At 46.3% G+C, this 15,561-nt stretch overlaps 2 protein-coding genes across 2 annotated transcripts; both read left to right on the forward strand.

The window, feature by feature from the left end:
• Positions 1–1,179: 1,179 nt before the first annotated feature.
• On the forward strand, positions 1,180–2,115 carry LOC308467117 (olfactory receptor 5C1-like; the record flags this gene model as incomplete). The annotated part of the gene is made up of 1 exon (XM_080988538.1): positions 1,180–2,115. The coding sequence occupies one exon, from the start codon at positions 1,180–1,182 to the stop codon at positions 2,113–2,115; it is 936 nt and encodes a 311-aa protein (XP_080844664.1).
• A 2,584-nt stretch (positions 2,116–4,699) lies between these two features.
• On the forward strand, positions 4,700–14,187 carry LOC308467118 (olfactory receptor 12D3-like; the record flags this gene model as incomplete). Its single annotated transcript, XM_080988539.1, has 3 exons — positions 4,700–4,886; positions 13,354–13,683; positions 13,814–14,187. The coding sequence occupies 3 exons, from the start codon at positions 4,700–4,702 to the stop codon at positions 14,185–14,187; spliced, it is 891 nt and encodes a 296-aa protein (XP_080844665.1).
• Positions 14,188–15,561: the final 1,374 nt, after the last annotated feature.

Here is a 15,561-nt window from a genome sequence, read left to right on the forward strand (position 1 = left end):
TCTTGAACTGTGGTATCTGTCTGTCCTGAGAAACAACAGAGTGCACCTCTGGGTTTGACGTCAAACCACTGTGGTAGCAACTCTGAAGTGACCTCCTAGGACACAAGGGAGGTGTGCAGTTCTGTTTTTCTGGGGAAAGAGGTGCTGGAACTCACCATGAACACCTCCCTTGTTCTCTTATAATGCCAATGGCACCCACCTGAAAGGTGCTAGAACTGAGTGCCAGCTGGAAAAAAAAATCCCTGGCAGTGTGCATGGAGGTCCTGGGCTGCCCAGACAAGACCCCTCAGCCTTGCTGATGTGGTCCAAAGGAAAGCAGAGCAATACATTTGGCACCAGCTTGGCTGCAGGAGTTGTTGGAAAGAGGCGTACAAAGCACCACCCAACAGTCTCAGGGACTCCACTCCGGATTTGTGCAGGGTTTATTCCTTAGCCTTTCTTTCTTCTGAAGATGTCCTGCAAGGCAGCAAAGGTTTAGGATCAGAGTTTTCCTTCTCCTAGATGGGCTACCTTCTTAGGTTGACAAGCACCACCTGTCCCTCACTTCCCTCTACAGCATGTGCAGAAACTGCCTTCTTAACCATTGGACCCACTTTCAGTATCGTCCGCTCAATCTGCTGGAGCCTGTCTTCATATGCAGGGGAAGTCCCTAACACACTGAGGGTTTGAGACCTATTGGCTCCCCTGACCTGGTTTAGCCAGCCAGTCAACACCATTTCTGGGGGGCAGCCACTGTTGCATGCTGAAAGCTTCTAGGAGCCACAGGTGATAGCTGAGTGCAGGGTAGGGACCAAAGGCGGACAAACTACTCCAGAAGGAGCATCATGTGTCCTCCACTAGAGATACTACCTAACGCCCCATACACTCCCTTCCTCTGAATATTGGAGCTGAAACAATGGTGATCCGGTCTCTTTATCTCTATCTTTCATGGCTGAATGAAGGCTGTGGTTCTGAACAGCTCAGTGGTAAATCATGCCCAGGGCTATGAGCTTCTATTTACTCTTAGTGGAAGAGAATGCAGCATCCTCCTTGAGGAATGTCTGAGCATGTAGGGTTGAGCAATAAAATAATAATTAATTGTTATTTATTTATCATTAATAAATAGAGGGCTGGGTCTGCTCTCTTGATGGAATGTGTGGAGGAAAGGATTCAAAGTCGTTTCTCCCTCCAACAGATCCGATGGCACATCACAATGGCACTGTGGTGACAGAGTTTGTCCTCCTGGGCTTCACTTCCCAGCGTGACCTTCAGCTCCTTCTCTTCAGCTTCTTCCTGCCCATCTATCTCCTTGGCCTGGCCGGGAACCTGTTTCTGGCCATCCTCATCAGGGCTGAGCAATCCTTGCACTCTCCCATGTACTATTTCCTGAGCCACCTGGCCCTGACGGACCTGTGCTCCTGCTGCACCGTGGCCCCCAAGTTGCTCCTGGGCCTTCTGAAAGGACACGACACCATCCCCCTCCCCGCCTGCGCCCTCCAGATGTTCTTCTTCGCAGCTGCTTCTGATGCTGAGTGTTGCCTCTTGGCTGCTATGGCTTATGATCGCTATGCAGCCATCTGCCGCCCTCTGCACTATGGAGCAGCCATGCCGCAGCGCCTTTGTCGCCTCCTAGTGGCAGTGTCCTGCACAGCTGGTGTGACCTCTGGAGCCATCCATTCCGGCATGGCATTCTGCCTGCCCTTCTGCAATGCTAATACTTTGGACCACTTCTTTTGTGACATCCCTCCAGTGCTGGCTTTGGCCTGTGCAAATACAGACCTTAACCAGCTGATGCTTTATGTGGTCTGTGGAACCATCCAGAGCAGCACTCTTGCAGCCATCCTCGCTTCCTATGGCATGATCCTCTGCAGTGTGGGGCGAGCAGGGTCAAGGAGAGCCATATCCACCTGTGGGTCCCATCTGACGGCTGTGGGGGTGCTGTATGGAACTCTTATTTTCATGTACCTACGGCCTGGTGGCACGTATGCACCACAGACCGACAAGATGGCTTCTGTCTTTTACACGGTGGTGATCCCTACCCTCAATCCTGGCATCTACAGTCTCCGTAATGCTGAGGTCAAGCGGGCTGCCAGGAGGAGGCTAGGCAGATGGGGCTGCTGGACTTGGGGTTCTTGAGCTGAGGAAGTCAGATCTAGGAAAAAGTCCTGCAGGCATGTCCAATCATGTGAGCCGTAGTCCAAAAATATTCAGACAGCCTCTGGTTGATATCCTTGGATTTCTCCTGCTAAGTTTTCTCTTACTTTTAAATCTCATCTTATTTCCTGTTCAATATTCATCACTGTCTGTCACCATCATATTCTAGAATCTACATGTAAGACACTTGGGATAATTGGTCAAGTCAGTACTTAAAGAGAATTGTCAGAAGCAGCAACATTTTTGTTTTTTAATCAAGAGAGGGGCAGAGATAGATGATGACAAAACGCATGACATCTTACTAGAATCATCCTAAACCTCCAAGGATGTGGACAGGCTGCTTGGAGGAGTGAAACCAACCACCTGTCTTCTTGATCCTTGTCCATCCTGGCTGATAAAAGTGAGCTGGGAAGGTCTGGGCGATGGGCTCCGTGGGGTGGTGAATGCTTCCCTCTGCGAGGGAGCCTTCCCAGACCCACTGAAAGAGGCGGTCATTAAACTGCTTCTTAAAAAAACATCTTTAGACCCGGCCTTTATGGCCAACTATTGCCCAGTCTCAAACCTTCCATTCTTGGGCAAGGTGATTGAGCTGAACAACTCCAAGCACGCCTGGAGGATGCGGACCATTTGGATCCCTTCCAATTGGGATTCAGGCCTCATCATGGGACTGAAACTGCCTTGGTCGCGCTGGTCAATGATCTCTGGCGGGCTAGGGACGAAGGTGAGAGCTGTTTCCTAGTTCTGCTGGATCTCTCAGCAGCCTTTGACACCATCAACCATAACATCCTTCTGGACCGTCTAGAGGGGCTGGGATCTGGGGGCACTATTATACAGAAAGTGGTTTGGGGGATGAGTGTTCAGACCCTTGGGTTCTCACTTGTGGGGTGCCTCAGGGTTCCATCCTCTCCCCCATGCTTTTTAATATCTATATGAAGCTGCTGGGAGAGATCATCAGGGGGGTTGGGCTGGGTGTTCATCAGTATGCAGATGATACCCAGCTCTACCTCTCTTTTAAATCAGAACCAGTGAAGGCGGTGAAGGTCCTGTGTGAGTACCTGGAGGCGGTTGGAGGATGGGTGGTGGCTAACAGATTGAGGTTGAATCCTGACAAGACAGAAGTACTGTTTTGGGGGGACAGGGGGCGGGCGGGTGTGGGGGACTCCCTGGTCCTGAATGGGGTAACTGTGCCCCTGAAGGATCAGGTGCGCAGCCTGGGAGTCATTTTGAACTCACAGCTGTCCATGGAGGTGCAGGTTAATTCTGTGTCCAGGGCAGCTGTCTACCAGCTCCATGCAGGCTGAGACCCTACCTGCCTGCACCCTGTCTTGACAGAGTGGTGCATGTTCTGGTTATCTCCCACTTGGACTACTGCAATGTGCTCTATGTGGGGCTACCTTTGAAAGTGAGCCGGAAACTGCAACTAATCCAGAATGCGGCAGCTAGACTGCTGACTGGGAGTGGCCGCCAGGACCACATAACACCGGTCTTGAGAGATCTTCATTGGCTCCCAGTACGTTTCGGAGCACAATTAAAAGTGTTAATGCTGACCTTTAAAGCCCTAAACGGCCTCGGTCCTGTATACCTGAAGGAGTGTCTCCACCCCCATCATTCAGCCTGGACACTAAGATCCAGCGCTGAGGGCCTTCTGGTGGTTCCCTCATTGCGAGAAGTGATGTTACAGGAAACCAGACAGAGGGCCTTCTCGGTAGTGGTGCCCGCCCTGTGAAACCCCCTCCATTCAGATGTGAAGGAAATAAGCAGCTATCTTCTCTTTAAAAGACATCTGAAGGCAGCCCTGTTTAGGGAAGTTTTTAATATTTAATGCTGTATTGTTTTTAAAACTCGATTGGAAGCTGCCCAGAGTGTCTGGGGAAACTCAGCCAGATGGGCGGGGTATAAATAATAAATTATTATTATTATTATTATTATTATTATTATTATTATTATCTGAGAATTATTTTAAACACCAATGTAATCAGGTAACAGAGCAAAGTCATGAAGGGAAAACAGTACACAAACAGTAGAAAGTTTTTAAAATAACAACAACCACTTAATGGGCAGGATTCACCTCATGAACACCATCAGCAGAAGCCCTGTGCAAGGACTTCCACTTGTGCAATGGAGCTCTTCTCCTCCCGCAACCCCCAAATTGGCTTGGGGGGTCAGGAGAACCCATAAAACAGCACACATGAGGAGGGGAGGCAGATTGTTCCACCTGCCAAGTTGATGCACTTATGCAGACAGAACAATCAACATAGTGCAAGGTTGAATTCCACTCATTTATTTGTAACATTACCTGGCAGGACAGTCCCAAAGAAAGATGTCTTCTCCCCAGACTACATTCCCAGCATGTTTGTACTCCTGTCCCAGTGACATCTATGCTGGCTTGGTCATGCCCACAGAACGGAAGTTGGTAGGATCCCAAACGATGTGCTCTGCGAGGAGCTGTCTTCAGACACCAAGCCTGTTGACAGACCAACTCTGTGCAACAAAGATGTCTGCAAATGTGACATGAAGACTGGCAACATCAACCCCGTTGTATGGGATTCCCTTGCAGATGACCGCAATGCTTGGAGACAGGTTGTATATCCTCAGTACTGACCAGAAGAAGACCAGTAGTGACTGCTGGGAGGAGCACAGAGAGAAGAAACGCCATAGCGCATCTGTAACAGTGAAACCGGATGCCATTGTCTGCCCCACCTGCAACAAAACATGCTTCTCCTGTCTCAGTCTCTATGGCCACAGCAAGCGCTGTAACTCTCCAACGGCTTGACCTCACCCCTAAGGTGCACTCCTCCTTTGTCTCTTGACAGATGTGAACAATTTATAACACTGAACATTAACAAAAGGTGTATATTGGCATATGTAGTGGGAATGCCTTAAGGCAGGGAACCAGTTGCCCTCTAGAAGGTCTTGGACTTCAGTTCCCATCATCCCCTGGGAGAGGCAGTCCAACAACATTTGGCAGATCAAGGACTCCCCATCCTTGCTTTAAGGTGTCTATATCAAGTTTTTGGGAGAAAGGCAATGGCAAACCTAGACAGCATCTTAAAAAGCAGAGACATCACCTTGCCAACAAAGGTCCGTATAGTTAAAGCTATGGTTTTCCCAGTAGTGATGTATGGAAGTGAGAGCTGGACCATAAAGAAGGCTGATCGCCGAAGAATGGATGCTTTTGAATTCTGGTGCTGGAGGAGACTCTTGAGAGTCCCATGGACTGCAAGAAGATCAAACCTATCCATTCTGAAGGAAATCAGCCCTGAGTGCTCACTGGAAGGACAGATCCTGAAGCTGAGGCTCCAAGACTTTGGCCACCTCATGAGAAGAGAAGACTCCCTGTAAAAGACCCTGATGTTGGGAAAGATGGAGGGCACAAGGAGAAGGGGACGACAGAGGACGAGATGGTGGGACAGTGTTCTCAAAGCTACCAGCATGAGTTTGACCAAACTGCGGGAGGCAGTGGAAGACAGAAGTGCCTGGCGTGCTCTGGTCCATGGGGTCACGAAGAGTCGGATACGACTAAACAACAACAAATCAAGTTTTTGAAATATCAGATCATGGAATTAGAAAAGAAGCAAAGGTCATATTTGACTTACAAAATGATAAGGTACATTTTTAAAAAAAACTTACTGGTCATCACTAATTGTATTCAACATTGGGAAGTAAACACTATGCCAGATCTGAAATACTGGGGGGGGGGGGTGTTAATAAAAAGAATAGGATATTTGTTTCTTTGCATGTAAAGACAAAATTTCAAAATACACACTTTCCGAAATAACACACAAACCAACAGACAGCTGCCCCTTGAAATTCACACTTTTCCAAGTTGCATGGCTTGTGTGGCATTGCAAAAGGACCGCCGGCCTGCAACCTCCATGTTTTCTGCCTATGAAAAGGGCCCAGAGTGAGCAGCCTCTGATTTCAGTGCTCCAATTCTAGGATCCCGTGAAGTCCCTGTCAAGTGGGTTGGATGGCTCTCACAAAACTGTAGGCTCAGGGAGTTGTCCTATATTCTTTATTATGCTGGTGAAATGGCTTCTGCTGCAAGCTCTTTTCCCAGACCATCAACACTCCCTGCTTTCGAACTGCCAGGGTGGCAGGAGAAAGAGACAGTATCCATCGGCTCCGGTAGCTGTTTCTTCAGTCTTCTTCCCTTGCTGCTTTTTCATAACTTTGAAAACTGCCATTGCCCCCAGAATATAGAGCTGTAGTAACAATGTGACCAAGCCTAGCAAATGCCTTCCTCCGCATTTAATAATTGTCACCATTCCTGTCTTTTGGTAAGCAATCTTTATTTTCATAATGCCCATTTTTTATCTTAAAAAATACTAAAGAAACGTTATAAATTTAAAAAGGTATCCAGTTGACCTCTTCCAGCTTGCAGCTTGATTTTATTATCATGTATATAGTACTTATAGTGTTTATAGTACAGTAAGCCTGAAATTTACAAGGGGGTTACACTCCGGGGATTGTGCCCAAAGCCAGAATCGCATATAGTCAAAACCAGGCATAGGCAAATGCAGCCCTCCAGATGTTTTGGGACTACAATTCCCATCATCCCTGACCACTGGTCCTGGAGGGAACCAACTTTGTCTATGCCTGGTCAAAACATTGGATGCAATGGCAGGGGTGCCAACTTGAATAAAATATGGGGGGCAGGTAAGCCCTGCTCCACATAATCAGTCAAATGTTGCCATGCATGCACACTGTTTGAATGGCAATGCCTATCAACTTGGGGGGGGGGGCTCAGCCTCCTCAAATATTTTAGGGGGGTTGTAAAGGGACCTTCGCCCCTAGGAGTTGGCTTCTATGGCAGGAAGAACTGCCACACACACAAAAACCCCAGACCTCCTTTCCATTTTTTTAATGCCAAGTGTGAAAAGGTGAATTCACACAAGTTAAATGTGCAGAAGTTGTGGGTCTACTGTAGAGTCAACTTGCAACTTATGCACATTTAACTTGTGTGAATTCAGCTTTATGCACTTGGCTAATAATAATAATGGGGGGCTGGCATTGTAGGGGGGAAACATTGGCAGTCCCACCTGACATTATACTTACTTTGGAACGATGTTTTGAGGTGCAGGGAGAGTGTGTTTTGATGATACACAATTTTTATTTTATGCGCTATCGCTGGAACATAACAGCTGTTTTAGTTCAGTGTGAACTGTATTTGAAGTATTTGGTAACATTGCCTTAAAGTAAAACATTTGCCTAAAACAAATGACATCAAAGTGGAGACGTACTTTAAAGCTAGTTGAAGGATGATCATTTTTGTAGTTAGCACCCAAGCAACTTGTAGAACCTTGAAGAAAAAGCTCCTGGACACACCTGCCTTTTGACACCCTCACTCACTCTAGGCAGAACATTAAGAAGCACAGCCACTGAGCTCAGGAATCCCTCAATTCAGCATCCTGGGTGCCCACCCAGCTCACCCACCACCAAGGGGTCTGTTTAACACAGCACCAGAACTTCAGCAGAGAGGGGAAGCAATGGCAGTGAACAGAAATGAAAGAAGGTCAGCTGGGAAAAGATCTAATTAAAAGTTATCGTCCTTGGCCTTCCATTAATTAGACAAGATCTGAAACTACTCCACCACACTTTCTGCACCAGGAGAATGCAGCCCCAGAACTAGAAGAAGCTGATGCAACAGGAATAAATAATCCACAGAGACAGTCACTTGTAACAATGCCCTGAGCTGCAATGCGTGCTAATGAGCACAATGGGGCCTAGGATAGGAAAAACAAAGCACATTCAAGGAGAAATGAGCTGCTGTTGTGATGATTTTACATACCGGCCCTTATCCGGAGATCACAGGGCAGTTTACGACATAATTGCTCCTGGGCTTTCCTCCACTTGTGACCAGGCACCTAGGACAGTGATGGCAAACCTTTTAGAGACCGAGTGCCCAAACTGCAACCCAAAACCCACTTATTTATCACAAAGCGCCAACCTGGCAATTTAACCTGAATACTGAGGTTTTAGTTTAGAAAAAACAACTCATACATTAACATCTTTTGTCTCAAAAGAAAAACACAACAACGGAGCTTTCAATGATACAAACAACTTTTTATTGAAAGGTAGAAGTTTGCATTAAGATGATCCAAACCAAGTAAGGAAACCAATCCCAAGTGCTTTCATTGACTTAAAATTATTTGGCAGAGAATTCCACACTTTAAGGATTCCCCGCTTTTAACCTCCAGCCCAAGCAAGCAAGCGTTCTTGGCGTGGCCCTCTGAGGGCGTGCAGAGTGGTGCCCCCTTACCACCATTTCCTGAAATGGCCATGGGGGCTGCCCCACCTGCTAGTCCTTCTCCCTTGCCCAGCCCCAACTGGCCTCAACCTGGCAGCAGCATCTGAAACTGAGGGCCCACCATAATCATTGCCAGTGCTATTTTGCAACCGGCTCACACAAAATACTAACCACCACAATATGCTCCGGAAGCCTCCGAGCAATTGGGCACAATGAATTTGGGCCAAAGAATAGCTGTTCCCTCCATTTTGGAGAGTCAGTGCCCTGGCAGGCATCACATCCCTCTCCTGCCACGCAGTTTCCTGCACCGACCCGCCGTGCCCATGGCACTCTGGCTGCCCAAGTTGAGCTGAGGACTTGATGCGCCACCCTCGCCTTCTGCCAGCTCTGTGCTGGGGTGACAGCGCGTGTGCCCACAGAGAGGGCTCTGTGGCCTACGGTGACCATGTCCAGCTTTATAAGGAAGAGTCCTCTGTTTGGAGTTGTCCTCTCTGTGAGGACTGTTCAGTCCAGGTCTGCTTTAAAGATATGGAACCAGAAAACAGGACAACAGGAAGAAGGCCTAGAAGTTGCCTTGATGGAGCTGGCAAAAAAGTCATCTGATGCCTTCTCCACTATGATGAGGAGAATTGGGTTTCTTTTTAAATTACAGTGGTACCTTGGGTTACATACGCTTTAGGTTACAGATTCCACTAACCCAGAAATAGTACCTCGGGTTAAGAACTTTGCTTCAGGATGAGAACAGAAATCGTGCTCTGGCGGCACAGCGGCAGCAGGAGGCCCGATTAGCTAAAGTGGTGCTTCAGGTTAAGAACAGTTTCAGGTTAAGAACGGACCTCCGGAAAGAATTAAGTACTTAACCCGAGGTACCACTGTATAGCAGTTAGGTGGAATTAATGTTCCATCAGCACAAGCATTGCAGCTTGACAGATGGAAGAATAACCCACACACTGTTCTGGGGGTTATCCTGGATGACCCGCCCCCTACAAAAGACAATTTTGGGTGTACAGGGGGATCCAATCCATTATTGTTACATGTGTGTCTATACATTAATCACCATATGCACATTTCATGTAATTTTTATGTAAATTATTGTCCTCTTTCGTTCTCTTTTTTGGCAATTTTGTGCACCTTTCTTCACACAGTTAAGCTTTGGAATTTGCTCCCGCAAGAGACAGCAAAGGCCACCAACTTGGATGGCTTTAAACGAAGATTAGACAAATCCATAGAGCATAAGGCTATCCGTGTCTGCTGGCCACAACAGCCATGTTTGACTCCACTGCTGAATACCAGTTTATTGACCCTGTGGCTTATTAGCTCTTCCATTCAATTGGAGGATGTGACCTCCTCCTTCTCCTGAAGAAGGTTCTTGTGTGTATATTTGTTCTCCAAAGGCCTATGGCACCACAGCCAACCAGTTAAGAAATAGTTCCCTTTCACCTCAGCTGTAAGCAAGTTACAAGTCACTGAGCTGGTGTCTGCTCCCAGTTTCTGCTCTGCCACTGCGAAGAAAGCAGAGCACCTTCAGCATCGGAAAGACCTTTTCTCATCTAGGGGAGAAGAAGACCCACATCCTACCAGGGACCCACCCACCCAAGGGACTGATCAGGTCCACATCTGCAGAGCATCAGCAATGTTCCTGTCTCAGGTGTTCTTTGGCATTTCACTGAGCCCTGAATCAAAGCTATAAAGAGGAAATTACTGTACATATAGTGAGCAGAAATGAGAGTCAGCACTCCTGCGCCCATCTGAGAAAGAAGTGGGGTCAGATGCTGTGAGCCCTGTGGTCCCAAATGGCTCAAGGCTGCAGCTGCAGTTGCTGTCAAATGAGGAAAAGGCTGTAGAGGGTGCTGCCAGCAAGGAGTGGCCTGAGAGGGAGGGCAGGGCTCCATTTTGTGGCCTTGAGAAGCCATGGGAAAGGGAGACAGTCCCACAACAGCTCCCTGCCACACCTCATCCATGGTGTGGTGAGATTCCCTAGCAGTAGAGGAAGGTGTTGACCAGTCAGGAGGGGAGGCTGGACTGTTGAAAGAATCACAGAATCACAGCATCATGGTATTGTAGGGTTGGAAGGGTCCACAAGAGCCAGCTAGCCCAACCTCTACCCAGTGGTGGACCTACATCTGGGGGGCCTTGAAGCTTGAACTGCCCTGGGAGCCCCTTCACAACCTCCTGCGATAGCAATGGATGCAGATAGGGCATCAGGGAAAGATACATCACTGAAATTCTCCTTTGTACACCAAATTGCCCCCATCTGAGGGGAAGAATATCAACATGAAAGCACAAAATACTCATGCAAAGGCTCATGACTCCCGGATGAGATGTAAGAGGATCTTCTCTGCACACTGGGCTGGAATTACAGTCTTAGTAGAACTTTTGACATGTCTGTTTATTCATTTAAACCCAACAGCTGAATTGATTCTTTGGAGAACCCATGCAAAAAAAATATAATAATTGGGGGGAGGGATTTAAGCTGCATCGAGTAAATAGGGTAGGAATAAAATAATAATAATTGCTAATAGCCAGGAAGCAGAAGACAGAGTGATGAGAACCAAATTGTATCATTGAGAGAGCAGATCATGGTGTAATGTAAATGGCCTTATAAGATTGGGTTTACAGCAATTTCTTTTTTTTTTTTAATGATATTTATTGAAAAAGTTTTTTTTTTTAAGTTACAAAAGAAAACAAAGTAGAAAAAGAGAAAAACAAGCCACTTCCAACCATACAAATACACAAAATAAGAGAGAGGGGAAAAAACAAAAATACACCACAAAAATTTTAAAACATTTAAAAACAAATCCATTATTCTCAACTCCTCAACTGTCATTGCCCTCTTTCCTTGACCTCCTCCTCCCCTTCCTTGTGTCCTGGTTGTTAATTGTCACAGCAAATCCTTTCCATATTTCATAATATTCTGTCATTACATTACCTTAAACTATTTTAATATTATCTTACTATAAAAAACCTTGGAACTTAAAACTTAAATCTTATTTTTACCAACTTCTCATAACCATAATATTCTTACATAATTCTTTAAACATTTTTACTAAAGCCAAATAATTTCATTCCAACATTTTTCTAACATTCATCAATTTTATAAAACAGTCCTAGTAATAAAAAAAAGAAATAAAAACAAATCCAATCTTCATCCAGCGTCCCTTCCTCCTGGTCCCGGGTTTGTCAGTCCTTATTATCCCATCGATCTGGCGCATTAACCTGGTGACCTTATATCCGAGGCCCTTAAGTCTCTTCCATGTCCCTTCCGCAGCTCTTTTTCATATTTGTAACTGTATTTTCCCTTGTCTCCTGCTCGTTTCACTCGTGGGAACTCCAGCTTAGCAATATTTTTGACCCTTCTCGACAGATCAGCCCCATTTCCATAATCGACACTAAATTCCGTGTGGTATTTAAAAACATGTTTCAAAAACCCTCCAAAATTGAGAGCCCCCACAATCCCAAACATCTCACGGCCCATTGCCAGACTTGAAAAGTCCAAACATCCCTGCATAGGAGGGTCTATCCAACCCCCCATTTCCAAGCCAAACCAAACTTTTTCTTTCCAAATCTGGTTTTTTCCAAGTTCATTTGTCAAATCCAAAAGCTCATATTCCTGTAGGGCCTGTTCTGTCTAGACACACTCCTGATTTAATTCCTGGGTGGGCTCCACATATTTTCCCACTGCCTGTTCAAAATTTCCCACTGCCTGTTCAAAATTTCTAATCGAATCAGCCATCAAACTCGTCTTCTCATGTAGCTGTTCCAGTAGGGCATTTGTTTTATAGAAAGCACACAACAGAGCTTCTGAATACATTGTCCTGCAAGGTCAGATGTCTATTCCCACGATTGTAATCTGTAACAGATGCCGGCTCCCAGGAGTTGGTTACAGTTTCACAGTCTCCCTCTAGGGGGAAAACTTCTATTTGATCTTTCTTTTAAAGACAAGTCTAGCAACAGAGTTTCCTTTTTTCAGATATTTTGTCAATATTTGTTCCTTTCAGGTGCGAAAGGAAACAATGGAATCACTATGTTCCTCTTCTTTTAGTTATCTGTCAAAAGCGTTTATCTCAACGTCAGTCCTGACACCCCGCTCCAAGATCAGGACGGTGGAAAGTTACTTTACTTTAAACTCACTTCTGCAGGTTTAAACAGTCCAAAAAAGATCCCCCTTCTTCTCCTGCTGCCGAAGGGGGGGTTCAACAATTTTAAATGATGAAAGCCAATCCTTTAGAGGCGATTTTCTGAGCTCTAGTTTACGTTGTCTTTGCTTTATTCTGTCTACAAAGAAACGGAAGGCTGACTTCCTGTTTAGTCCCGTTTCAGTACCAAATTGAAGTAAACTTTTTAAGTCCAATTCCTTTCTGCTCGCAAGTCCTTATTTAAAGTCCAATTGTTCAAAGTTTAAGTACTCACAGGTGCTTATTTTAGAAGCCAAATTGTCCCAGGAAAAAGGCAGCGCTCTCCGGCAACAGCTATGCGGCTTCGCTCCAAGGAAATAGCAGTTGACTCACAGCACCGCGCTGCTTCCCCCTCTTCGCTTCGGAGCCCGTTAGTGGGTTCCTTTGCGGGTTGGGGGGGCGCTAAGGGTGCCCGCCGAGTCCCATGGTCACAGGCTTCATCCGCCTGTGATTTTTAAAAGGGTCCCCGCTTCGCCGTAGCGGAAAAGACCCGTTTCGCGCGGAGCTAGTCCCTCCAGTTCAGAGGGAGTCTGCCATTGCCGATGGCGCCACCCTGGAAGTCCGGGTTTACAGCAATTTCTAGGTAACTCACAGAAGCTAAGGTAACTCTCATTTTCCAGAATGTCTTGGTGATTTTCTTTTTTTTCCACCTGCAGCAATTTTCATCCTTGCTTTCTAAATTCATCAGGCTGATGCAGAACGGGACATCAGTCACTGAATTCATCCTGATCGGTGTGGCAGATGCCCATAATTTTCATGGCTTCCTCTTTGGTCTTTTTCTGCTCCTATACTTAGACAACATCTCTGGAAACCTGGTGGTGGCAGGAGTCACCTTCTGGGACCTGCAGCTCCAGACACCCATGGACTTCTTCATTGGCAATCTGGCCTTCATTGACATCTTTTACTTCTCCACCACCGTCCCCAAGGTGTTTGTGGGGCTAGCCTCCTATAGCAATCGTATTCCCTATGCAGGGTGCATTGCCCAGATGTTCTTCTTCCATTTTCTAGGCAGCACTGAAGCTATGCTGTTGTCCATCATGGGCTACAACCGTTATTTGGCCATCTGCCATCCACTCCACTACCCTGTCCTGATGAATCCCGTTGCACTGGACCCTAGCTGCCTTGGTGTGGACAGCTGGCTTCTTCCACTCACTCCTCCATGCCATCATGATGTCCCGGCTCTCCTTCTGTCGAGACAACAAGGTGGAGCACTTCTTCTGTGATATATCTCCACTCCTGGCACTCTCCTGCTCAGACACCTGGCTCAGCGAGGCCTTGTTAGCTGGGGTCACTGGCTCCATCATCATGGGTTGCTTTGCCTTAACTCTGACATCCTATGCTCTCATTCTAAGGGCAGTGGTGGCCATGCGCTCAGCAAAAGGTCTCCAACGTGCCTTCTCCACCTGTGGAGCTCACCTCACTGTAGTGGCCCTCCATTACTGCTGTGCTGGAGCTATGTATCTACGGCCACACTCAGAGGGTTCTCTGGACACAGACAGGGCTGTGACTGTGTTGTATACAGCAGTCACACCTGTTTTGAACCCGTTGATCTACACCCTACGCAACAAGGAGGTCAAGGCTGCTTTGAGAAGGGCTATATGCAGGAGATCCTGTTCTCAAAGACAGTAGAGAGTGTAAGTGCCAGAACGCCATGTACTGTAAATATGGTGGCCCTGAAGCAAATCAGTTTCCCTTTCATCTGATAGAATCCCAGGTCCTCCATCCCACTCTTGATGAACCCTTGGTGATTCATGTTGACACACAGAGGCACACATTATTCCAGGTTTCCCAAGCTTTCCTACCAATTATGCTACAATCCACATTAGCATGCTTCTGTCCCACCACAATGCCGCAACAATGACACATGCCCAGGGTGATGGGAAATGATGCCACACAGTTACCAGGATTCACATAGTGCCATGCAAAAAATTCCCTACTTGGGGATTAAATGAGTATGAAATCTTCTTTACCATAACTTCAACAATGGTGTGCCAGAATTCTAAGCTCAGAGATGAATGAAATGCTTTGCCAGGACTCTGCTCTTTCTGTCACCACCATATTTGTCCCTGCGTGCCCACTTTATTGGCTATGTGAAGCTAATATAACTTTCAGTAAAACTGTGCCCCTCCCAGTCATATCACACTATTCATAGTAATCTCATAGAATCATAGAATCATAGAGTTGGAAGAGACCACAAGGGCCATCGAGTCCAACCCCCCCTCTAAATTGCCCATTAGTTTTCTCAAAAGCAACAGCATCCTATCCTGTTATCTATGCTAGGGTTATCCTAATTAATAACAAGTTATGTGCATGGGTGGGAAAGCACCTGGGGGAAGTGATTTTTAGAGGACAACCAGCAGAAGGACAATGGGAGATCATCCACTCTTTCTGTCCACCTCCATCAAGAGCCTTTCAAGGCTGCTTTTCATAGGTATTTTTTAAAAAAATGGTTATGGAAGAGCAACACAGAACTCTTAGGCTAGGCCCCAAGCTTAGTGATATATTTTTATGTGTGTTTTATCTTGCCAGCTGGCCAAATTTCAACCGTCTGTCTGCCCACTATTTTTCTTACTCACCATTATATTATCCGTTAGATTTCTCACCCACCCTTCAGCAGAAGGTCTCAGAGCAGGTCAAATCATATAGACAATCATATAGACAAAACAATAGACAATGTGCTCAACCCACAAGAGCAAATGTTGTAAGTGATAAACAATAAGGGGTTATAAAAGGCAATTTTACAACTATTTTCCAAAGTGTAGGGAGAGCCACTATGATGCCCTCCATATCTTGTTACACTCAGTCCCCATCAACCCTAGCCAGCATTGTCAACATCTAGGGATGGTGGGAGTTGTAGTCCTGCCTCAGTTAAAGGCTATTATCTCATAATAGAAAAGCATCCATACTAGAACTTTGGGGATGCTGTAAGAGGTTTGCTATACCTTATTTATTTCTTTGTCCTAAAATCAGAATCAGGAGTGGGACCAAGGACACAAGTCAGGA

This window comes from Podarcis pityusensis (assembly GCF_964106645.2).
Source record: "Podarcis pityusensis genome assembly, chromosome: 17".
NCBI lineage: Eukaryota > Metazoa > Chordata > Lepidosauria > Squamata > Lacertidae > Podarcis > Podarcis pityusensis.